At 37.7% G+C, this 25528-nt stretch overlaps 1 protein-coding gene across 1 annotated transcript in view; it reads left to right on the top strand.

Annotated features, from left to right (window-relative positions):
* Positions 1–25528, top strand: part of CD109 (CD109 molecule) — an 83268-nt gene that overhangs the window by 34900 nt on the left and 22840 nt on the right. The window contains exons 10-27 of the mRNA XM_033002757.2: positions 407–516; positions 2249–2488; positions 2844–2945; positions 3040–3102; positions 4581–4757; positions 7616–7768; positions 8519–8593; positions 9034–9094; positions 9649–9784; positions 10552–10669; positions 13316–13429; positions 13642–13860; positions 15391–15535; positions 16498–16674; positions 20809–20890; positions 22184–22412; positions 22954–23119; positions 24246–24436. Coding sequence (XP_032858648.2) covers positions 407–516; positions 2249–2488; positions 2844–2945; positions 3040–3102; positions 4581–4757; positions 7616–7768; positions 8519–8593; positions 9034–9094; positions 9649–9784; positions 10552–10669; positions 13316–13429; positions 13642–13860; positions 15391–15535; positions 16498–16674; positions 20809–20890; positions 22184–22412; positions 22954–23119; positions 24246–24436 — 2558 coding nt within the window. The remainder of the gene's footprint in view (positions 1–406; positions 517–2248; positions 2489–2843; positions 2946–3039; positions 3103–4580; positions 4758–7615; positions 7769–8518; positions 8594–9033; positions 9095–9648; positions 9785–10551; positions 10670–13315; positions 13430–13641; positions 13861–15390; positions 15536–16497; positions 16675–20808; positions 20891–22183; positions 22413–22953; positions 23120–24245; positions 24437–25528) is intronic.

Genomic DNA, 25528 nt, shown 5'->3' with positions numbered 1-25528 from the left:
TTTTTGTGAGTTTGTGTTGCACTGCACCTCACATATTAGAAAAAAATAATTTGTACAAAATTTCTGCCTGTCCCAGAAACTAGATTTCATTACAGACTTTCTGTAGGAACTCTGGCAAGGTAAAGTTGGCTGATTTGGGATTCATAAGTTCCTGTCTTGTGTGATTCTGACAGTCTGTGTCGGGCAGAGCTCTATGTGATATGGCTTATTTGGTGTTGAAGACAGTACCAGTACGTATACCACCTTTGTACTGATCCTTAGCTGGAAGGATGAAAAGTGAAAGGAGTGGAAATGGTGAAAAATATGACAGAATTATTTAAAAAATCATGGACGGTATATAGTACTGCTCCTAAAGGAATATGTATGTTAAAAGCATGTTGTCTAAACACATACAATTATTCAACAGGAATCTCCCAAAATTCGAGTACCATCATATTTCCAAAGCAAAGTGACTATTTTATTGAATTTATGGACTACTCAAGAGTTATAAAACCTTCTTTGAACTTCATAGCTACTGTAAGTTCTTTTGTTTTATTATTATATGTGTATAAACAAATGTGACTTCTCCTGTATTTTTGCTTAGATGCCAAAGTTTGCCTCAGATTTTTAAGTATAATTTACAGATTTGTTTTCAAATTGCCTCTTTTTCATGATACACATCAGAAAACACTAAACTTAGAGGAATTTGCTCTAGAAAAGGATAAAGTGGCAGGGAATGCTGCAGTGTTGGCAGGATGTATTTGAGCATAGTTTGTCAGCATCCTTATGGAAGAGAAATCTTTCAGATTTCTAGCTGATTGTTTTTCATTAGGTGACCTGTAAAACAATAGGGTAGTTATTGAGTCCCAACCCTCCTAAAAATATTTGTAGATGGAAGTGTGTATATATATACACACACACACACACACACAAATACATACTTTATGTAATGCATACATATATAATTAAGCAACTGTTACAAAATCCAATAAAAATCACCAAACCACATTGCTCTTAAGTGAAAGTGTCTTTTCTGTCTTCTGTCCTGTCTTTCTCATAACAGCTGCAGTCTTGCCATAGAAATATTTCTTGTTCTTCATGCTGTCCATAGTTTGCATTCAGTATTTCTGCATTTAGCAGAGGTTGCATATTGCATCTCTGCATTTGCTTGAAAAGGGGAATCAACTTTAAAATTCTTGAGCCTTTACTGTATAGAAATCAGACCTAAACACCAATAAAATAGACTGAAGATACACTTTCAGATTAGTTTGGCTCAAGCAATAGCTTTGTGCTAGTCTGATCATTTGGGTCTTTGGTTTTCGTCCTTTTCATTTTCCTTGCCAGCATCCCAGTTTGACTCCAGCTCTGACCTGCTTCTTCTTCCTCTTCCAAAGATGAGCTGAGTGAGAGGTAGCTGAGGCATTTAGCAATTCTTGCAGCTGGCAGAGAAGAAGGTATCAGTTACGCTCCCAGAGGAGTGTGAAGGAACAACCGCTGCTATTGCTAGGAAGTGGAGATCTGCATATGCTGTACAGAGAGAGGATAGGAAAATAATGGCAAAGGAGGAGAGATAATGGAGTGACAGACCTCTGGATTGAAAATGAAAAGGGAAACATTAGTTCAGTGCTTTTAAATGTAGAAGTTCAATTTTTGGAGTGTGTAATGCAGAAGGATGGATGAGAATCTGCTTGAATGTGGGAATAAAGGTTGATGTAAGTTGTAGTGCTGCTGACTGATGGATGCTGGAGTGAAGAAGTTGTAGACTGTCAACTTTGGGCTTGTTTTAAGTCTTTTCTTCAGCTCATTTGATGAATCCATAATGACATCTGACTCGACACCATCTCGGCTCATCTGACACATTTTTCTGCACATGATGTAATGTTGTCTTTTGTTGTGGTGGTGAAATACAAGTGATGAAATTAAATATTCAGGCTGTAGATAGGACATGTATAATTTACCTGAGATATAAGCATTTTCAACAGGAAGAGTAACTGGGAGAGCTGGAAGCGAGGTCTTATTTCAGTTCCATCTGCTTTGCTTTTGCTCTTTTTTTACTGCCTGGAATTATGAATAATTCTGTTCTTGGCTGACTTACCTATCTGCAGTGCTCACAAGGGATTAAAAATAAAGTTACTGGTGTGTGAGGAATCTGAGGGTGCCCTTGTTTTTTTTTGATGTGATGTGAGTGCAAATACATTGTTACATGTTATGCATTGTGCATTTTAGCTTTACCCTGGTTGATGGGTGTTTTCTTTCTTTTTCTTTTTAGCTAAAAGTGACACGTTCTGATAGCAACCAGCTGACAGCTGCAGAGAGGCAGAATCTTGTCACAATCACTGCACAACAGTCAGACCTACTTTTTCACCACTCTTCACTTTCTCACCTTGAGAATGAGGCAACAGAGGAGAGAAATCTGACAGTCCATGTCCTGAATTACACGGTCCCTGAAAATGGAATAATTGATATTGAGTTTCCAATCCTGTCTGATACAAAAACTCTGAGAGTTCAGGTATTTCTTTGTAATATGTTGCTTTGGAGCAGCAGCACACCAAATTGAGTGGACCGTGATCAATGATATGCTGTTCCTGCCATTTGCAACAGCTGATATGTCACCTTCTGTTATTTTCCTCACCTCATATTCATGTTACAGCTGGAAAGAAAGTGATGGATATTGTCTAAATGCGATCTAATAATTGTACTAGATAGCAAGGGAAAAAGCAAAACAGATATTCAAAGCAAGGAGTGAAGTGGTCCTGTACTGCCATTAAGGCTACCATTCTCTTGTAAACAATGTCATACATGTGAACATCACACAGATTTTGCTGTTTTTTTTGTTAAGAGCTTTGTTTTGCATTGTCTTGTAGGCAGAGTTCCTCAGCAGTAGGACTGACATAGGTGTTTATGATGTGTTCAGCTCCCCCAGTCAGACTTATCTCCAGGTTAAAACAAAGAGCCAGGATATAAAGGTACAGTCTGAGACAAAACTTGCCAAGATAATATCTGTTTACATTACTCATCATGTTTCCATACTCATCCGTATGAATCATATGCTTTTCCTAGGCTGGGAAGCCTTTTGAGCTGAGCATTGCAAGCAACAAACCAGTGAGAGAGTTCCACTATCTGGTAAGTTACTGGTTTTACATATGGGGACAATCCAGGATGACTTTTACTAACTTTAGAAATACTCCAGTGAATGGAATGTGATTGAATGTTCAAGAGATTCAGCACTTTTTATTGTGCTTTGTGAAAGAGGTGGCCCCAAAACTTCCTTTCTTCTACGATGGTCCTTTTTGAAAGAGAACTCCATTTCACTACCTAGCAGAAATTCCCCTGGCACTGCGAGGAGGTGCTGTCTGGGAGAAGCACATCTCTGGTTTGGGTGTTGGGTTATCTCTGCTCGCAGATGTGCGAGGGAAGGTGCAACTGTGAGAGCAATATTGTGTCTGACTGTGGGGCACCTGCGAGGGGAGGAGGGGCAGGGATGTCACAGGAGCAGCCCGATCTGGGGCTTGTCAGCAGGTCCTGCAGATGCGGGTGGAAGCAGGGTGCTGGCGAAGCCTGTATGCAGGTTCAGGACTGTCAGGGATGAGCCTGCAAGCACAGGGTGAGGAGAAGACCTGCCTGCTGAGGAACGAGATGGTCCAGTGGGCAGGTTGGCATTGTTAACAAGGGAACTTTGTAGGAAGCGTTTTAAAATAAATGGCTTGGCTAATGGCTTGTTTAATGGCTCAGCTGCTGTACTTCATCTTACAGTATCTGGATTGAAGGGTTTATTATATATACCATCATCAGTCTCCCATCCTGCCCTTAACACATGCCTGTCGTGCACAGACTATACCATAATGATCATGATAACTACAATCCTTTTTCTTTCAGAGTCTTTAATAGTAAACTGAAAAGGAAAAGATTAGGACAATGTAAAATGTGGGCATTTATGTATATTTTCTAAAATAGAAGCACTTTCTAGTTTTTTAAAAAATCAGGTCCGTGCAGTCAAAGGCAGGGAACTGCCCTTCATGCTCTGTCTTCATTAGTAAGTGATATGGAACAGATTTAGAGTGGAAAAGTTGATGCTGTGGGCCTGAACTCTGGGTATTTTGAGGTACCTTCAGACTAGCTCTAATCTGATCTGGTAAAATGAATGCATCTTTTTAATTGGAATATCTTAGTGGGCCCCAGTTCACACTCTCCATGGTGCAAGCCAAAGTGTGGTAAGTAGGGCTGTTTGGGTGATTTGCTTTTAAGATTGTGTTCCTGATCCAAACTGAAATGCTATTAATAGATGATCGACATGATCCAGCCATATTACTGTTGTATTTTTATGTTCTCAAAGCATATGTTGTTCTGTGCACTCATAGTTGTTCTTTACTTGTCCATAGTGATACAGGAATTAAAGCATGGAAAAATCTATTTCTAATATTTAAATATTGCATTATCTACCTGTTCCATACCCAGTCTCATAGAACTGGTCAACCACTTAGTAAAAAAAAAAAAATCACAGCTGCGTGTCTCTTCTTTTAACAACTGTTTGTAGAAGGAATTGCCGAGATTATGACATACTGAGATACCAACAGATTGAGTGTTTCATTTATCCTTTTCAGGTGTTATCTAAGGAACAAATTATGGCTTTTGGCACAAAGGCTGCAAAAACATTCACTTTAACAGCAGAAAACTCCTGGGCTCCTTTGGCATGTATACTTGTATTCTACATTGATGAGCTTGGAGTGGTTGTAAATGATGCTCTCACTATCCCAATTCAGCCTGTTTTGGATGACAAGGTAACAATGTAGAACTTGAGTCTGAAGCCATGTTTTTGCCTGTTTGTTGTGTGTTAAACAGTATTTTAGATCATAGTATTGTAACTGTAAAAACTTCCTCATTAAGGATCTAATCTGAGGCTTGTGTAAGTCCTTGGAAAGACTTTTGATAATACCAGTGCAGTTAGGGTCCTGCTGTTGCATATATGAAAGATTTCTACTAGAAGTATGTTTTCCACATAAACAGATGCTCAGCATCTCCTTATGTTTTTAATAGTTTGGTCAATTACCGAGCCAAAGATTGCTCTGACCAGTATAGTGGAAAGGAACTCATAAGTGATCTAAGAGTGGAACTGTAAATGTTTATGAAGACCTTGTTCTAGCCAGGCGGTGGTCACATTGTACATTGGGTGTCATCAGTGAATGTGACCAGTGTTTGTGTTTCATGTGACCATGTATACTTTAACTCAAGAAAGCTTGAAGAGGAGTGGGAAAACTACTATTGCAGCAATGAATTGATTTTCCCGGCTTACTTACCAGGATGAGATTTAGTCCTTTGTGCAAATAAAAGCCTCACTGTGGCTATTTACAGGTGGGACCACCCAAAGGCTCTTGATATATTCAAATTCTTCCTTGCCTATGGAAACTTTAACACTTATAACCAAACATCAGTAGGGAGGCTCTTTGCCTTATTCCTGCATGAAATATTTCTCCATTTGCTTCATGATTTATCTAGACTCAGTATATTAGCATTGTTATCACAGGATAAGGAAGTGGAGAGGCAGGATGGTGAGAGCTGCAGGCCTATGTTTGTTGATTATAGTTATTATGTATCAGTGTCTGAAGAATCTAAATAAATAGAAAGCAAGTGAGATAATTTAGTTGAAACTTGCAAGTTTTCGGGTAGATATAGGAAGATACTTCAAATGAGGAAGGCATAGCAGTTTGGTTCAGCCTTCTGGAAACAAGTTGAAATCTTTCCACTGATTGCTGTGTCCATAAATGATTGCATTCTGTTTTGTAGCAATGAGGTAAGGCCTTTATCTTGAAAATATCAGTTTGTTTAAATGGAGTTCAATGATAAAACCATGATCCTAGTGTTTATATAGAGAGGATGAAAAATTGAGGCAATAAATTAAGAGAATTTAATATCAACTGTACTGTATTTGCTACGCTTCACTGGATAGTGAAAAACTGTAAGATAAGGAAAGAACTGATCTCTAAGGCTTCAAAATTTCAAGTTATTTCTATTCTGCCATTTCAATGCTAGCCACTGAAATTCAATACTGTGGAAAGCTACTTTCTCTGTGTTTTGTATCCTTGCCAAGCGTCTAATTTCTGTAAATAAGTTGGTAAAATCAAATATACAGAGCTGCAGTGCCCCAATGTACACAGAAGCAAACCATTTTTCTATGTGAATCAGTCTGATACCCGTTTATGGTGAAGCACATGATGCTAATCCCTTTTATGTTGGCAACATTTGTGTGTTTGCTGTTGCTCTGTGTGATTTTCATACTGAATGTGCTTGGAAGATATCATTACACAGATTTATCAGAGGAAGGGTATGATGGGGCTATAGATTCAGACATCTAAATATGTGCATTTACATGTAGGGTCAGGGTTCAGTTGCTTAAGCACAGACATGTTGTGTCCTCCAAGAGGCCACAGGGTATTCAAGATGTCATTATGGGGTGAGTGGATGTCTCAAACGTCCTGTGTGAGACCTATCCCTTTCTGGGACGGGAGCTGAGGGTCAGACAGCATGCTGTGGGACATCTCAGGTAGTTCCAGGTGCCTTCAGGTGACTGAATCTTGTCTGTGTATGTGAGTTATGTGTCTAAATTCGGTTTATGGAGAATCAGTTGCCCCAAAAGAGTGTGGGTTTAAATTATTCTTCCTGGGCTCCAGTGCCTGCTCCAGAAGGGTGAGTTATATGTCCTGTCTGGCAGCACCACTGGACATGTCTTGGATACCTCTGAACATCTCAAATAGCACTAAGTGCCAGTGTTTACGTAACTGAATCCCACCCACAGCCAGTACAGTCACTGGAGCCTGTAGGACTGTTTTCTTTACCACCACTTGGGTTTATGCTTCACTGTGAGCCAAACTGTTATCTAGTCTCCATTATTTCTTTTGACTCTGTGATGGGAGCTCAAACACTGAACTGAAATGTGGACAGCTAAATGTAGGTAACTTAAGTGTGGAGCTGAATTTCACCTCAAGACTTTGTAGCAGTGGTGTTTTGATGGGGGAGAAGAGTAAATTTGCTCATTTTAGACAGAAATTCTGCATTATCATCTGGTGCAGTGGAGATGGGATACATTAGAAATACCTTACAGCAGAAGACTCTTCTACTCTTCAGTACCTTGGGAAGGCATAATGATGCTGTATTATCCTATTTATTTCCTTTTTCCTTACTCATACACCTATTACATATATCCCTTTTCTATCTTGATCTCACTGTGGAACATTTAGTTGTGATCTCTGAGGGCTGATTTTTTTCCCTAAATAATCTTTCCCTAAGTACATTACATGCTGTGTGGTGCATTGATAAATAACAAACGTGTTTCTTTTACTGCTCTCAGCTGTAGAAACCGGTGTATCCTTGTGGCTCAAGAGATTGCTGCTTGTATACTAAAAGCTGGTTGAAATGGCAATGGATCCTGATGCTGACTTCCCACCGGTCCAAGGAACTGATGAGCTAGGAGATCAAGAGAGCAAAATGAATGCCAGAGTATTTTCTCAAAGGTCCTAGGAAAAGCATATCCAGAGTCCTAATTATAGTCAATTAAGCTAAGAAGATGCTTCCTTGGAGTTGTTAGTGGATATAAATATCACTGTATAATTTAAACTAGTGCTGTTTTTCACTTTTTTTCTAGATTAAAATTTCTTGGAGCAAGGATAAGGTCAAGCCGTCTGAGAAAGTGTCCCTTAAAATCAGTACAACAGAACCGGGATCAGTAATTGGACTTGCAGTTGTTGATAAAAGTGCAAAGCTTCTAGGAGAAAGTAGTGACATAACAGAAGATTCTGTAAGTAAACGGGAAAAAAATGTTTCCATTATTGTGTGTATGAGAGATGTCAATTTTTGGAAATATGACAGTTTATATGCTGAATGAATAATGTTCTTTGGGCAGGATTTTTAGTCCTTAATTATGCAAATATTTACTTCTGGAAGTAGTTTATCAACATTAGTGGAAAAGACTGTAAGGCTTACAAGGTAATAGGCCCACCATTCCTAATTCCAATTAATACTTTATTGTTCTTCCATTTGATAAACTGCTCAGTTAACACTTGACAGTTTCTTGTTTCAGGAAAGACAAAAATTCAGAAAACTCCCTAATGATTTGTGCTTTGTGCTCTTTAAAATGGGTAATATAAAACAAAGAAAGAATTTTATTTTTTGAAGACCAGAATAAATTATTAATCTTTTTGAATTCCCTTTACTTGCAGAAGCTCTAGTGCATCAACAATTTGAAAGAGCTGACAATGCACATCATTCCTAAAGTGCTCAAATGACATAGCCTAAGTGCCATAGAATATCAGTGGGCTGTAGGCTCCTATTTTAGGCTTATATAGTCTTGGTCACTCTTCCATTAATCATGAAACAATTACAGCGCAATGCCCTTCATCCTGTCTTGGATTCTCTTCTCCTTGTCATGAGAGCTAAGTGAGCTGCTGCTTGAGATACAGCTCTATGAATTAGCATCTGCAACAGTGAAAGTTCTGAAAAATGTGACTTTTCATTTGCTCTTCGGATGTTTTTGTTTTTCTTGTCTTAGATCTTCCATGAGCTTAATTTATACAGCACAGTGCAGTATTTCCCCCTGGTCAGAGGTTCTTCTGGTGTCTTTCAGGTACTTTTGTTTTTTGAATTCTAAGCTGTTTTTTTTTACTGCTTAGTGATTTGCACATCACTTGCTAGAAGAAAATGCCCCTTTAAAAGTTGGAGACTGTAGACAATGTACCGTTTCCATGGCTTATATGGGTTTTGAATTGTGAAATTTATCAATATGTAAATACTCTGAATGCAAATAAATATGTTTATACTTCCATAAATATGGATTGCTTTATGCTTGATATTGTCTTCCCTTTGAAAAGTTTTCAGTCGTTAAGGCAATATTCAGATTCAGATGATCTCAGTTTTGTTGGTTCCTGTATATTACTTGCTTTAGTTCTATGGTTGATTTATTTTGATGACTTTATTTTCTTAAAAAGAAAGAAAAGAAAATATAGATAAGCACTGTTGATGTCCTGAATGTCCTGTATTGAGATATACTGTATAAATTTTATCCAGAAATGCAGCCTTTGGGTATCAACTGATGCAATTCTTGAGGAGGATAAGGAACATTTTCTTTGTAAGTAATAAAACTAAATGTAGCCAAATCTAATTTATTGAGTGGGAAAGGAGGTCCATGGGTTAGGGCCCCCATTAGGTCTTCTCACTGTACTGCATACAGGCTGAATCCAGCCTTGCAAAACATTACCGTTTCCAAGGTTCAAGACACACAAAATATGACTAGTATTAAAAAACTTACTTTTTTCTGCTGTCCTGAGTGATGTTACTCCTTAAAGACCTGAGGGTGAATGGAGTTTTTATTTGCAGTTCGAGTTGATATATGTTGCAGTGGTTTGTCATGTGTAGCCATATTACACCAGTTCCATAAGCACTCCAGAAAGGCTATGTAAAAATTTAAGTTTGTGTGAAATTGTTTGTATTCTTAAAAAAAAAAAAAAGGCAAGAAAAAAAAAAATCAAAGTTCCTAATGTCATGGAATAGTGTTACCATATGTAACAAAGCTACAGATTATACTCCAAACACTGTATTGATTTGACTTTTCTTAACTGTAATAATTTGATTTTTCTTGAACCTGGATATTTGTAGGTAGGAAAATATTTTTTTATTTTGTAGATGGTGGAATGATACCCATAGAGGATGGTTTCGGTGGTGATATGCCGGTATCTAAAAATGGACCTCCTGATTTCAGCAATCTCTATGTGAGGACACATTTTCCAGAGACTTGGCTTTGGATTGACACTAAAACTAGGTATAGGATTAAAAGCAAATGGAAATAGATTTATGCTTGCCATTGTTATTTTGTAGGTTTTAGTAACATTCTATACTGGTGCTGAAGAACACTGCTTAAAAATGTAGTATTATTTATATTCTGCTACCACCTAGAGGCCACAATTGAGATTGAAGACCCACCAAATGAGGCATTGTAGAGCTGCACAAAATAGGACAATGCCTGACTGAAGGCCTTGTAGTTTCAACAGAAACTAGATAAAAATCCTGGAGACAAAAGAAACTCTTTTCCTTTTACAGATTGGGAGATTACAGATAGGGAGACCCAGTTTTTTTTCTCTACGATACATGAGAAGATGGTGATTAGACCAGAAAGGGGAATCTGTTCCTGTCTTCACCTAATTCAATGAGTAGTTCAAACTGTCAAATGATGGTGAAATCTGACCTGTGTCATGAAGCACAAATCATGTATTCTTTCACAGCTGAGAAGTTCAAGAAGCAACCATCATCTGGGATTGTTTTAAATCTGACCTGTAAAAGCAGATTACATGTAATGTGATTCAATGTAATTACCTTCAATTAATGTAATTTAAAATAATGTATTTTTTTTATAATTTTGATCCCATCACAAGTATTTCTAAATGATTAGGAAAAGAAAAAGTGATAATCAGTGGCTTTTCCTGCCAAGAGCTTGGACTTATTTTTTGATTAATTTTAAACATTCATGTCCATTTACTGATATCAGTAAATGGATGTTTTTAAAAGTCTGCTCTCCCCTTCTGCCATCAGATCTAACACAGACACCACAATGGAAGTCATTGTACCTGATACCATCACATCCTGGGTAGCCAGTGCTTTTGTGATGTCTGAAAACAGCGGGCTTGGAGTGACGACTGCTCCAGTGGAGGTACCATGGCACTAGACAATTCTCCTTTAAATGCTGGTAACACTGTAGGTTATTACTGGAAGCTGTATTTTAATTCTAACAGTGACCGTTTCCTTGTCTTAATAAAGTGATTGGGAGGACATGTCTATTCAAACTGTAAAGAAAATATTATCATTGAAGACATATGTGATACTGTACCTGTCTCCCCTTCCTGCTCCTATAAAAATCTCAGACATTACACAGATACTTGGGTGCCTGTTTCTGTTGGAGCAGTTTATTTGTTAGAGCACTTTCAGGATGTGCCACTTTAGAATCTTCGTATGTAGAAAGCGGGAATGGTTGCCTGAGGACAGCATGTTTCCATGTTTTCTTGTCTCTGCCAAGAGGCACGTTGTCTGCTGGAAATGCCATGCCACTGCACTGATCCACCAACACCTCAGGAGGGAGGATGGGAGAATGGCTTAAAGACTAAATTCAGGCCTCACTTTTGTATATTTGTCAAAACCAGTCTTGGACTAAACATAGGTGCTATTTTTTGAGTGATTTATCTTGAGGAGCAGAGTGGACACTGAGAGCCAGCAGTGGGATGAGATGCTTCTTGCTGCCAAGTTCCTGTCTCCAGAGGCTCTTTTTGTGCTTCCAAGTGTTCCAGGAGTTCAGCAATTTAAGCTAAATTCAGCACTCTCTAACCTGAGATTCCCAGTGTACAAGTGAAGTTGTCCTTGGCTCACTCACGGAAACAGCTACTTAGAGTTATTTAGCCTGTTTAAAGTAGGAATTACTTTTTGAAGTTTTATTTAGCTAGTATTTTATATACAGTGAATAATGCTCTGAAGGCAGTTATCTCCTTCCGTTCATTGTATAAAGATCCTAGAGAAACCATGTTCCTGAGACAACTCCACGTAAGTGCCTCAGGTTAGAAGGGTTGAAACTGTGCAGTACTGGGTCATAGATTTCCAGTCCGATGCCGGGACTAGTGTAAGCATGGCTTGAAGACAGCCATTTACCCATTTAAGTTCTCATGTCCTCAGATTCTTGGGGAGGGGCAACTTCTGGGGTCCAAACTGAGATCTAGGTCCAGATTTCATAGTTGGCTGCTACTCCAGACACAGAACATATGCTCTGAACAGCCTGATCATAACTCCACCACAGAATTTGGAGCCTGATCTGGATTTTGCGGCTAAGGCTCTTTTGAGACTGGAATCATGATTCTCCTTTCTTTCACTCGGCTTGGCAGAGATGGGACAGAAAGAGGAATAGTTTTCTGATTTAAACGGAATGAAAATATATACTTGGCCTCTCATCCTCAAATTTGAGAAAGCTGCAAGTAGAACAGATGTTGAGATTATTATTTAACTATAGTCACTCACATGCACTGTTCAGTACTTCACCCTCATTGGGATGTTTAGATTGCACTCAGAGTTCCATATGGCTGAAACATGTTAATCAGTACCATACAGAGAGGCAAATAAAAGAAAAGCATGAAAACTGTAATGGGGAAATAAATAAGTGACATCTGCATGCTTAATGTCATTTACTGCTTTGCGTCTTGGTTTTATTTTAGTTTTACTACACAGAGTGTCAATAATTTTACCCTATCGTATTTTATTATATACCAGAATATCCCTGAGTGTAAAACTTCAGTATTGCAAGAGTTTAGAAAAAAGCAAAACAAAAAAGACAAAGAAAATAGATACATAGGGAAAACCTTGACTAAGGACTAACCAAAAATTCTGCATCAGAACTTCTCTCATGTCTAATAGCTAATGAAGTTTTTGACACTGAAAGCTTTAGCAAGCAACTTTTCAAAGTTTTAAAAATAAAATGGAATATTTGCTAGATAGAAAGAAAACTGAGGGCTTTTTGGATCTGAAACACAAAACATTTGCAAGAATTTTTTTAATGAAAACCAAATTAAAACCATTTTTAGCTGGCATTTCAGTAATAAAAGATATCATGCTTCAGCCATTCTTATTGTACAGATGTTCATAAACAGTGAAATTTTGATCCCATTCATCTTGATGAGAGCTTACCACTGACTTCTAAAAGCCAAGACTTCATCCAAAAACCTCTGTTCACAGATAAAAGTAACAGCTTGATGGTATATTCCTGCAGTTTTTCTTTTAATTATGAAAAGATATATTTTTAGAAATATAACTAAAGAATTTATGTCAAGATTAATCTTATAAAATAACACATCATTCTAAAGTGTTGGTGAATTACAGAATTTGGGAGAGGTAGGTATTTTGTATTCCTACATGCATTTCTGTATTTATATGGAGATAGGGCAACTGACCGATTCTTAATGATCCATTACTTGTGCACTCACATCAGTTCACAGTTACCTTAATGAGACCTCAGGACAGATCACATCTTCCAAACTTGCCAGATGATAAACTCTTAGTCCCAATTCAGGTGCCTCTGTTGGAACTTGCCGTGTCAAAGCTGTCAGCAGCTCTCCTCTGAATGGTGCCACTGAGTTCCCACAAAGATGTTAATGACCAGAAGCATCTTTGACTTCTGCTTCAGCCATACATTTTGTTGACTGTAGAGTACAAGTAAGCATACTCTTTCATCTGAATTTAAAAGTGATCAGAAGACAAGTTGTAGAGTGATTTTCTTGCTAGTATTTGATTGTAGGGGTTCACTGCTGATTTTGTTTTGCAGCTAGAAGCTTTTCAACCTTTCTTCATTTTCCTGAACCTTCCATTCTCTGTCATCAGAGGAGAGCAGTTCATTTTGGAAGTGAACATCTTTAATTATTTGAAAGAAGAAGCTGAGGTAAGATAATGGTCTCTTTGTAATTGAATGTTACTAGATGCTTCAGGGTTTTCATCGTTGTTGGAGACCACATCTTTCTCTTGTGAGAACTTTAATATTTTCTTCAGTGGGCGGACAATAAAGCTATTTCTTTATGCACAAAAAAGGTGGCAACTTATGAAAGCAGTTTTTCAAATTAATACTTTGTATTGCAAATGTTACTGTATTTACAGGTCACTGTGATCCTGGATATGAATGATGCTTTTGAAATTATTCTAACATCCAATGAAATAAACGCTACAGAAAATCAACAGTCTATATCTGTACCAAGCGAAGATGGGAAAACTGTTCAATTTCCAATCAAGCCAAAACAGCTGGGAGAGATACCCATCAAAGTGACAGCAATATCATCCGCTGCTTCTGATGCTGTCATCCAGAAAGTTTTAGTAAAGGTAAACAGTCTGCAGCTTGGCTTGTTCTTGAAATAAATTGTTCCCTAAAGTAGACAACAGATTGCAGCAAAAAGACAAACCAATTTACTTGTTTGCCTTTTGCTCTGTAAGGTTGGTTTTGGGTCAGGGTTTTGGCTTTAAGTAGAAGACACTTTAAAAATAATTTTTCCTTTAAAATTCTTTAGATCCCCTTCCAGGAATGAACACATAAATCTGTTCTACAACAGATAGTGCGTCAAATGCTTCTGAAAACATGATGAAACCTATGTGCATCAGTGAAGCCTGGTGCTACAGCTAGCTTAATAATCTGTGGAGAGTGAACCAAATAACTGTGTTATGGATAAATGCAATCAATTTAGTTCAAAGCCTATTCTATATGAACATTTCTGTATTCTACGAGTGGTGGAAATTTAGTCCCCAGACTTTCTGATAAACCAGAAACTGGCAAGACTTGCTTAACTTTGGACATCTAAGTCTGATTCATGTTAGGCTCCAATTCAGTGGAAGGTGGTAGACGTTTGTACATCTCATCCTGAAATAAATGCTTAAGATCGTAGAACCAGAGAATGGTTGGCGTTGGAAGGGAGTAGTCCAACCTTTCTGCTCAGGGCAGGATCAACTACAGCAGGATGCTCAGAACCAGGTACAGTCAGGTTTTTAATATCCCCAAGGACAGGCACTTCCCAGCTTCTCTGGGAAGCTTATTCCAGTGTTTGAACACCCTCGCAGTTAAAAAGTTATTTTTTTTATATTTAAAAGAAAATCCCTTTATTTACATTTGTGTGTGTTGCCTCATATTCTGATATTTGGCACCTCTGAGAAGAGCCTAGATCCATCTTCTTTACACCCTCCCTTCAGGTATTTATACACACTGGTGAGATCCCCCTGAGCCTTCTCTTCTCCAGGCTGAACAGGGCCAGATCTCTCAGCCTCTCCTTAGACCGCTTAAAGCCACTATCCTGCAGGGCTGTGAGCTGTTTTCAGATGGAGCCACTTATTGCCCTTTCTGTTGAAGTTCCGTAGTTGCACAGAAGAGACTAAAAGCCTATTAAACTAAGGTGTAGGCTAAGGAAAGAAACCCATTTATTTTCTCTGCTTCAAGGACAATTTTTCTCAAGGGATTTTGCGTGCATGAGGAAATGAGACCTTTATGGTAATGTACCTAACTTCAGTTTGAGTCGTCCTTGTATGAGAGGCTGTAAGATTGCAGACAGCACGAAAGGTACCAGGTCCAGCCTTGGCATGTGCTTGGCTGATTCACTAGAATCAGAGATGTTTTCACTGACTTTGGGGGTGTATTTCTGTAACTGACATGTGGTCTCGAGAACCAAATAGTGGAGGTAGGTCTTTATAAGAAAAACATTCCTATGTCAGTTTAGATGGGCCAATAGCTCAGGTTCTTGATGTGTTATCAAGCAGCACAAAATATCTGACAGTGTTTTAGATCGCTCAGTACAGTAAGCACACAACTCCTATCCTAAAAGCAACAAACTGTTGGAGATTACAATAATCCTGTCTTTATTTTGATAGGCTGAAGGATTGGAACAGACATATTCTCAGGCAGTCCTTTTGGATTTGACTGGGAATAAACTACAAGCAGTGTCAAAAACTTTGGATTTCACTTTTCCTTCTGATGTCGTAAGTGGCAGTGAGAGAGTGCAGGTCACTGCTGTTGGTAAGGATTATTTTATTTTGCTTCCATCTTTATTATTTACTGGTCAGCTATATATTTTTTTTAATAGTTTTTTGTTGAACCCAATATCTAAGATATATGTGTCCATAATCCAGTTGCTGGCATCTTCTGCACTGCAGGCATAGGTCCTTTTTAAAGAACAGAGCAGCTGACAGCAGTAGCTAGAAGTTGTAAACTCTGTCAAGTAGAGCGGGGTGTGTAATAACCACAGGATTTGCCAGAGGTTCTGTCAAAGCCCCTGCTTGAAGTACCCCTACAAGATTTTGTCCTATATGGCTGTTGCTTTATAGGCTTTTAGGGAACTGCATTAATTTTTATTTAATTTCTATATTAAGAGGTTGAATCATTAATTCTAAATGTTTTACCATCATGCATTAGACTAAGTATAGGAAAACCTTATGGATAGAGTGCGTTATTCATTTATTTAATTTACAATATTATAGTATTGCCTATCAATTTTCAGAGTTAGAGAGGGAATCAGATTTTAATAAGGAAGGCCTTGTAAAGTTTGCTACTACCCTGATTTAATTCTTCTTGTCTTCAGAATAAAACCTAAAACTTGTGACACCTGGGTTTTGATGACTGTGGGTGAGAGAAGAAATACAGGAAGTTTAAAATATGTACCACTACTGAAACATTTTCCTGGATTAAATATATTTTGTATCTCTTGGTTGTGGTTTTTTGTTGTTGGTGTTGTTGGTGGTTTTTTTTTTTTAGTGGTGGCTGTTTGAAATTACTCTGTAGTTGGAAGGGTCTATGGGGAGATGGGTCAGTGGGCACAAAGTTGATCAGAAGATGAAGTATCTTTTCTGCCTGGTTAGTGGTATTCAGTACAAACATGTATCATATTTTCTCCCACTTTAGATAATCCCAACCTGAATCTGTGAGATAGGCATTTATTTGCAGTAAGCTTTAATTTATTTTCATTAAATTTTATCTTTCAGGTGATTTACTTGGGCCTTCTATCAATGGTTTGTCATCATTGATTAAGATGCCTTATGGCTGCGGTGAACAGAATATGATCAATTTTGCTCCAAATGTTTATGTTTTGCAATACCTGACTAAAACCAGGCAGCTGAGAGAGGATATTAAATCAAAAGCTGTATCATTTATGAGAAAAGGTCTGTATGCTTAAAAGAAAAATGTTAGATTTTTAAGAACTCTTCCTAGGAAAAAGAGATCTGTGACTCTGCATTTGGTATTTGTAATACTGCTCTGTTGGTGTCATGAGAACTGGAAGAAAAGCCCATCTTCTCTTTCTTTTTCTCTTTCTTCTGGTCTGACAGAATTAAAGAGCAAATGATTTTGTTTACAAGGGCAAATTTGCTCAGAAAAAAACGTTGTTTTTTTACAGTTACTTTTTTTCTGATGAAAAGTGCATTTTAGAAAGTAAGTCATATGGATTTCCTAGGTGGTTGTTATTTCTCCTTTGACAAAACTGTGTGTCAGCAGACATTTCTGATGTCTGCTTGAGGCACAGAGGTTGAAAATTAGTCATTGGGCAGAACGAACTGTATTTATCCCACGTATGTGTGTCTTCAGTGACACCAACCCCATCCTGCCATGTCCTTGTAGAGCTCCAGGAGTGGCATTTGGTTTGGTGGCTGGCTTTCACCCATCCAAGTTTTAGACTTGGTCAGAAGTGAACTCTGTGTTGGAAAACAAAAGCTGGAAAATTTTAGTTGGGAATTGTTGTATATTTTAATTGGGAAATACTCCAGGCCATCACAAAGCGTGGAGAACATAGTTGCACTATGCTGCTCTGTGCCTTTTGGATCAGACAGTGTCTAACTGTGATGTACCATGCTTGCCACATGTCAGTCTACACATTGAGAGCCTGGTTCACAGAGAGGAACGAGGCCGTCCTCGTGAGCTACACACCTACTATGGCACCATGATGACATTTTCAAACTTTGTTTGTAAGTCTATATAAGTCTTTTTTTTTTTTTTTTTGTGTTTGATTTTTTTTTTTTTAGTTGTTGACATTTCCTTTGGAAAAGACACAGCTCAAAATAAATTTTCCTTCATCAACATCCCAATTTTCTGTCAAAAGTAGTTAAATGGGTTTATTTTAAACCCTTCCTACTACATGGTTTATTTGAAAAGTAAGGTGAGGGGAAGAGATGTGTTATGTATACAGTTACTCTGAAGTTTGTAAGCAATCTACCACTCTTTGAAGCCTGAACTTTGCTACCATAATTTTCAGAAGTTTTCCAGTAACAGATTTATTAAAGTTATTTCAAAGCAAGTGAAAATTATAGGATGAAATGCTGCTTATATACAGAGCACTGTATTACTGGTTCTTGGGGCTTTGGATTTAGTATATGTTTTTAACACTGTAGTAGCCAAACCAGTAAGTATGATGAAATATTTGTAACCTTAAAACAGAAAAAAACCACAATCTAAAAAATATTCAGGTTTTTTTTTGTTCTGTTTTAACAATTGATTTCAATTAATGCACTGATTTTTTTATAATGTAAAGTTGAAATTTATCTTTGTCTTGATATAACTTTTACAAGCTCAGTTTTTGAAAGGATTGTCCTGGAGTTTAATTTAAAACAGACTTTATTTCACTTGTCAGAATTCATTAAATATTTGAAAAAGTGTCCTCACAATCTGAGGTAAATATAATTCATTTTAAGGCTAAATGCTTGTGAGAAGAAGGGATCATATAGCTAGCAGAAACAGCAATATGATTTTTCTTTTAGCAGTTTTTATGTACCTAGAACAAAGGCAAAGCAAGAGAAAAGTTGCCTCTTAAAAAAAATTCCTTCACTTGAGGGAATGACAGATCCCATCATGAAATCACTTCTTCAGAAATAAACAAAATCCTGCTTGGTCTGAAAACTTTGGTGCTAGACCCAAAGCAAGCAATGAGTTTGAGCAGTAGTTCCAAACTGTTTGAAATGTGAGACCCTTCGGTCTTTCACATATTTCTGAAGTCCTTTCCATCCTGATGCACTCCTCTTTCAGCCTTGCTCAGCGAGCCTCCTACATCTCTTGGGTTCCAGCCAGTCCTCTGGGAGTACTAGTGTACATCTTCATAATAGGATCCTTCTTTCCTTGCCTTTCCACTTGTATGTGTTGACATTTGAAGTATCATTTTTCACGTCTGATGGAGTGTCCGTTGGAACAAATGTGGTGGTTCACAGCCCCCAGGTCTCCTGTTCCAGCATTTCTGTGTGTCCATGTTAGATACGCTTGTGTTTAGAGAATTTTGTGTGACTGCAGTGGGGTAGTCATTGAGAAGAAAGCAAGCAGACTGTAAGAAAAAGCTGAATGATCACTCCATCCTCCCTCTGGTTCTGCTCATCTTTCTGATCCCTCCCAATCTTAACAAATCCCAAATTAAATTTATCCCTCTGTAAGGGCTGCTCAGCAGTCATTGTTAAGCAGGCTGTTGGTCTTAGTTTAGTGCTTTTACGCTACCGGGGGGGTCGTGATTATAATACTTATTGCTATAGATTGCCTGTTTTGCAAAGATGCAGATGACCTGTTTTCAGGCCTTGCAGTCAGATACTTTTGAAGAGGAAGCAATCTATTTATAAATATACACATATATTCATGTTTCTCATAGTATATTATTTTGAAGCTTAAGCTTTGATAGGGACTTTTGCTTTCCTTGGTGAGAAATGCCATGCATTCCTTCTTCTTTTCTGCTACTCAGGAGTACTTGACCTCTCAAGATCATTAACTGAGATGACAGATTTGTCTGTATGGGAAAGATCCACCAGTTTTAATAATATAATTAAACACTATTGTTGTGCTAAATATATTATAAACCTCCTATATTTAAGTGAAAATTGTAATTTCAAACTCTTCTAAAGAGACAAATACTAAACCTGATGCTACTGGGAAAAGAGTTTATATGGGAATGTGCACTGGTATACTGTAACAGGTCAGATTCATGTCTTTATACCTCTATCTCTTCTATTATAGAGAGACCTCAACTAGGATTTCATCTTACATCATAACTTAGATTGAGGGACCAGGCCATTTGTTCCTCAGTAATTAAGACTGTGGTTCACTCATTCTGTATCTATATTCAGGGTAGTATGTAAGCAGGTGATTAATCCTTTATCGGTGAGAGCAAGGGACATTTTGCAGGGGGACAGTTGTAGTTGGATGGACCTCACAGAATGTATTTGTAAATTCAGTCATGTAGGACTTAATGAGGGTTGCCTGAGGGTTTTTCTTCTGCCTGGCTGATCCAGTATTGTGTCTGTATCTGTTAGGTGTTAGACTAATGAATATACTTTCTTCATTATAATAGCAAAAATAGTAAAGCCAAGGGAAAAAACAAGTTGAGGGGGAAAGAAGGAAAGATGTCTTGTGAAGTGCTATAAATAGATAGAATTATTGTTCTGGATACACAAATAACACGCAAAATGTAAGGGAAGGAAAGCTTTAAATATCAGAACCTACAGTGAGTAGCATATCATAGGAAGCTCTTAATTTCTGACATTAATGAACATTGGTTCTACAATGTAGTCATCTATTGAGTAAGGATTCTGCTGGTGGTCATGAGCAGCTAGTGAGCCCTTGGCACCCTTTTATTATAGATGTTCAGCAGTCAGGACAAAGCTGCACTTGTTCTGGATACTGAAAGATCTTCGGATACATTTTAAATGGATCCTTCTCAGGATTTCAGGATTGTCAGGTCTTTTGAAACTTTTCATTTGTTTCAGAACAGCCTTTTTCAGCACACTTTTTCTGATGACTAGTCCTTTGATTTAGCAAAAGCAAGCTGCTGAAAGGGTCTGGCTTTCAGCAGCATTTGTAGCTCTGCTGTACCCTTGCCCTTCCAGTTGGAAAATATTTTCGCTTGTCCTTCCTTCTGCTGGAAAGAACATTTCTCTAGGTGCACAACTGCATCTCGCCAAAGCAACGAAGCACTGAACTATAGCTACTACTCTGCTCTGCGCTCAGTGCTGTGCTCCTGGAGCTGCCGAGTTACGTGGGAGCGTGTGTCTCTGCACCGTGCCGTCATGTTTGGGTGGCAGATGAGTGGGAGCAGGAGCTTCTGGTTCTGCTTTTGTAGATGGATCCTTCGTGTTACTGCTGCCCACTTTCTCATCATCTGCTGTGCGGTTTTGTGTGTTCCTACATATTTGGGAGATTTTTAATGAAATACGAGCTCAGGTTCTGCTCTTCTCAGCCTTAGAAAGTGCCTCGCTTCACATCAGCAGGCAGTTTGTGCTGGAACCAGCAGGAGAGGAAAGTGTTCAATACCTGTCTCTGCTTTTCCACTTCAGGCTACCAGAGAGAGCTTCTTTTCCAGAGGGATGATGGCTCCTTTAGTGCCTTTGGAAATGAAGATCCCTCTGGGAGCACATGGTAAGTAGTTCTGCCAGATTCACTGTGGAATTTGAGTATTTTAGATATTTTCTCTGCAACTAAAAATTTTTTGTGAAGCTGATAAAACTTTCCAGCTATATTAGCCTTCTGCCTGGTTTTCATTAGGTGTTTAGGCCAACTCTAAGGTCATTCTCTTGGATGACATGCTGTCGAAGCCATTATTAGGACGTGGCTTTTTAATTTTGCAAAAGATGAATTATTTTAGCCAGGGAAATAGCTAGGCCTTAAAGTTTTTCTGCTGCTCTCCTCAAAGGAATGAAGAATAATAATTAAATGACTTATTCTTGCAGTTGACTGTAACCATTTAGAACTATGTGATCATCATTGCTTTAAACAGATTTTCAGTTCTTTCCATACTGGAGATTGAAGACTGACTGAGGCATTTCCTAAGGGATGAACAGAGTTACTGGTGGTAAAAATTTGTCCTATTTACTTCTCTCACACCTCCTTTTTTTGAGACTGTAAATAAAGCTGAAAAAGCCATTTCAGTACTGAATTTCATCCCGAGAAGCATAATGAGCATAGTAGTGGAAGCTAGATAGATAACAGAGACAAGTTCCAACACTTTGTTCAGCTAACTCATGTTCAGTTAGTTTAAATATATTTATGTATTTCAGTACATGCTGCTGACTATAAATAGAACCATCCCAGTTACTGCGCACTGAGTCACTCCTGGAGTTACTGAGCATCTTTCATTGACATCAGCAGGATATGCCTTAGACTCAGTATTGATGGATTGGAAAATGAAGATAATTTATCTGTAACTCTGATACTTAAATAGTGCAGTGACAGGTTACATGAATACACATCTGGCAAAGAAAGGGAATCAAAGCAGAATTTGGGATTATTAATAAAACAACAAAAGTTGTTTCAATGATATCATTACAAGGATAATTGTGATAATTAACATAACACTCACAACAGCATTACTTTGTAAACTATGATTTTTGCCACTTTAGCAGCAGAAGACATGAGAGCAATGTCTGAATAAAGTTGTACATGTACTGGCAGACTTAGAGTCTATAATCTGTATTTATTTTTGTAACATAGCAGCTGTAAAAGAGGTGATCTTTAGGAGCAAGGACATAGCTTCATTTTTTGACGGATTAAGCTTGGTCTGCTTGCTTGTCTGTGTGAAGCATGTATTTTCTTCTGCGCTTGGGAGGTGTGTGTAGAACACCTTATGCATCACAGTATTCTTACATCATCTTAAACAGAAGAAGCTGTAATACATTTCTAATTTTGTCATATTTGATTAACCTTTTCCTCAAGGTTATCAGCTTTTGTATTAAGATGCTTCCTTCAAGCTCGTCCATTCATAGATATTGACCAAGATGTACTTATGGATACAGCTAAATGGATTGTCCGTCATCAGAAATTAAATGGAGAATTTCATGAGCCTGGGAAAGTGTTACACAGTGATCTTCAAGGAGGCACCAATAATCCAGTCACTCTCACAGCTTACATCATGTCATCCCTCCTAGGGTTCCCAGATAAACAGGTATTGGAATTCATAAATAGAATTCCTAGTTACTGGAACACTTCATAAATTGTCATAGAACCTGTCAAACACTTGTTAGTTTAAGGAAATAGAGGGACATCTGAACAGAGACAAAATTTATCCTTATTTTGTTAAACTTCCCTTATCTACCCAAGACAATACAGAGTTGTGCTGTTAGGCCCTTCATTTTTATGGGTCTTTGCAAAATCTAAAGGTAGTTGCTTTTAGCAAGAGAAGAATATTGTTATGATTTTAGTCCAGGAACTTGCAAAGAAATTTATGGGGGGAACTATCCTTAGAGATGTTAAGTCATTCCAATTGAATTAAGTGAGATTACTCACGTTCATAAAAGACGGTGCCAAATCAAAAGGCTTGCCTCTGGAGTTCATGCCTGTGACTTTGAAAGAGATTTTCAGTATTTCTTGGTTGCTGTTTGGTGATAGTAATGTTTCTGTTTCTGTACAGATTTGTCTTTTAAATTATAATATTTCAATATATATTTTATTCACTGTACATTCTTTGATATAATCTTCATTTCCAGCATGCTTATGTCATCAAGAGCGCTACAAACTTTCTAGAAGATAAATTAGAAGAAGGCATTTCAGATAATTACACTTTGGCACTTGTGACATATGCACTGTCCTGGGCAAAGAGTACAAAAGCAAAGGAAGCACTGAATATACTGAACCAGAGAGCAGAACACCAAGGTATTGCACAACTATCTTACACAGTTGTATAGATGGATTTTTGTCAGTTTTAAAAATATCTATCATATATCTACAGCTGCATATAGAATTGGAGATGAAGAAGATTCTTCTTCTGAATTTAAATGTTTTGAGTATGATATAGAGAATAAGCCAAGAACTTTCAAGACAGCCTTAATGAAAAGTATTCATAAATGAATGTCAATTCACAACAAAGCTAGGCCTTTCAGTCTCAGTTACTGTGTTCTTGATGTGGGTACCATGGTGCTGTTGAAGAACATTACTTGTCAGTTTTCCCATGTCATTATGCACACTTGTAAGTTCAGCCTGGTTAGAGATGGATGAGGTTAGCTATTCCAAAATGGTTTGGATAGATGAGGAGGGTGTGTGGGGGGCAATTAGTTAAAATCAGTATTGGAATGAAGAGTTGAAGGATTAAACTTTCTGTAGGACAGTAGAGAGGTCTGATGCATTTTCTGTAGGGACTCATCATCTCATTATGAGTTCAGCATGACTGATTTTTGTTCCCTGTTTGGCGGAAGAACAGACCATATGGAGTACAAGAAATTGAAGTTTTTGGCTCAAAATAGTAGCTGTCTTATTGAAAAATCCAAAGAAATTAATGTTGTAGCCTAGAAACAGAGTTTCTTGGGTGTCCCTCTGTGTTTACTGACTTAGGACTTTTGGACAGTCACTTTTGGGAAGGGAGGGAGGAAGTCACTTTTTTGGAAGTCTTCACTCAAGAATGAGCCCAGTGAGCAGCCATGCTGCCTGAGATGCTTTCTCTAGTCCTGAAAAGAAAGGAGCATCCCAGCAACGATGTGGCCTTTTCACAAGGGCTCCTTTATGTGAGTACTCCAGGCTGACAAGAAAAGGATCAATGTCAAGTTCACTGAAATCAATGGGAGTGACTGTTTGGACTCCAGCTTTTTTTGTATCTAGATTCAGCCACTGCTGAGGATGTGCTTAAGTCAGTCCTTCAAGGAATACGTGCCTAAACAACACAATTTTAAAAATCCTTACTAGATCCCATATGTAAGCATTATTTAAGAGGTTTCCCTTAAGTCTTTCCCAGAAGTCCAAAGACTTCAGCCTGTGGATCTGAAGTTATTATTGGTTTGTTTTGCAGGAGAATTTCGTTTCTGGATAACCCCTGCTTCTGAAATTTCTGATTCATGGCAGCCACGGTCCATCGATATTGAACTTGCAGCATATGCTCTGCTCTCACACTTTCATCAAGACAGATTCACAGAGGGGATCCCTATTATGAAATGGTTAAGTCAACAAAGAAATCACCTTGGGGGATTTTCATCTACTCAGGTAATATCTTATCTCAAGGGGCTTTGTTGTACTTTCTAAATGAGCACTGTATATTTTTTTTTAAAAAAAGAACCATTTGTTTTTTTACATAACAATTACTGAATTTTGTTTTACTGTAACAGCCTTGGTTACGTGCAAGCTTGCATTCATTGCAATATTGGCATCTTAAACCTGGACTACCAGTTACAGTATTTTGGCAAGTATAATAAAAAACAGAATTAGAGGGTCACCTTGATTATATAAAATATTAATAACAAAAGATCTTAAATTAAGAAGAAAAGAGGAAGTGATGTCCATGCAAAAATAATTATTCAGATTTTCCAAGCAAGTATGATAAATATCTGCTAACTTTCTTTCCAGAGAGAGAAACTTCTTTCTATTCTTTCCATATGTGGAACTCCTGAAAGGCTATTAACTAAGATAAGAAAGGGGAGTGGGTTTTAGAGAAACAACCTAACCTAGTGCCTCTGTTGGCAGTTGGTCTTAACTTAATAATGTACTTTGTCCTCATTATTGTGTAAATTTTTGATGGACCATGAAATTTGGAAGATTTTCATTATCTCCAGGAGGTTTCCATGTTATTGAAACCACATCTTGTAAGCTGTGCTGGCATCCAGAAAATTTATATAGTACTTTGGATTGCATTAGTTTAAACTAGCTTTTAAATTAACTACAAATGCTGGTCACAGTAAAATGTCACATTTCATCATACTGCTTGGTACCAAGCTATACGGGCTATTCATTATTTTCAAATGTTTGTTGATATTAATCTGAGAGAAATTAGTTATACTAAATAAAATGCAATTTAAGAACCAGCCTGGTTCCCCTGAGGTTCTAGTATTTTCCTAATGTGTTAATTCTTGCTTATTATTTGAAGAGGCTGACTGAAGCACTAAGTGAGTTGAAAAAGCTTTTCTCTATTTTCCAGAAACCATTTTTACTTGAAAGTTTGAAAATCCAGAACTGTACCATTTATCCTTGAGGGTGAAGTTAAGAAATTAATTTAATCCTTTTGTTCTTCCATAGTCTAAACTGTTTGGATTTCAAAATTACTCCAATGTCTCTCTAGTTGCCTTCTTTAATTTGTGGAAA

The sequence above is a fragment of the Tyto alba genome, unplaced genomic scaffold, assembly GCF_018691265.1.
Source record: "Tyto alba isolate M040663 unplaced genomic scaffold, T.alba_DEE_v4.0 Super-Scaffold_40, whole genome shotgun sequence".
NCBI lineage: Eukaryota > Metazoa > Chordata > Aves > Strigiformes > Tytonidae > Tyto > Tyto alba.
This window is presented reverse-complemented; position numbering and strand designations above follow the sequence as displayed.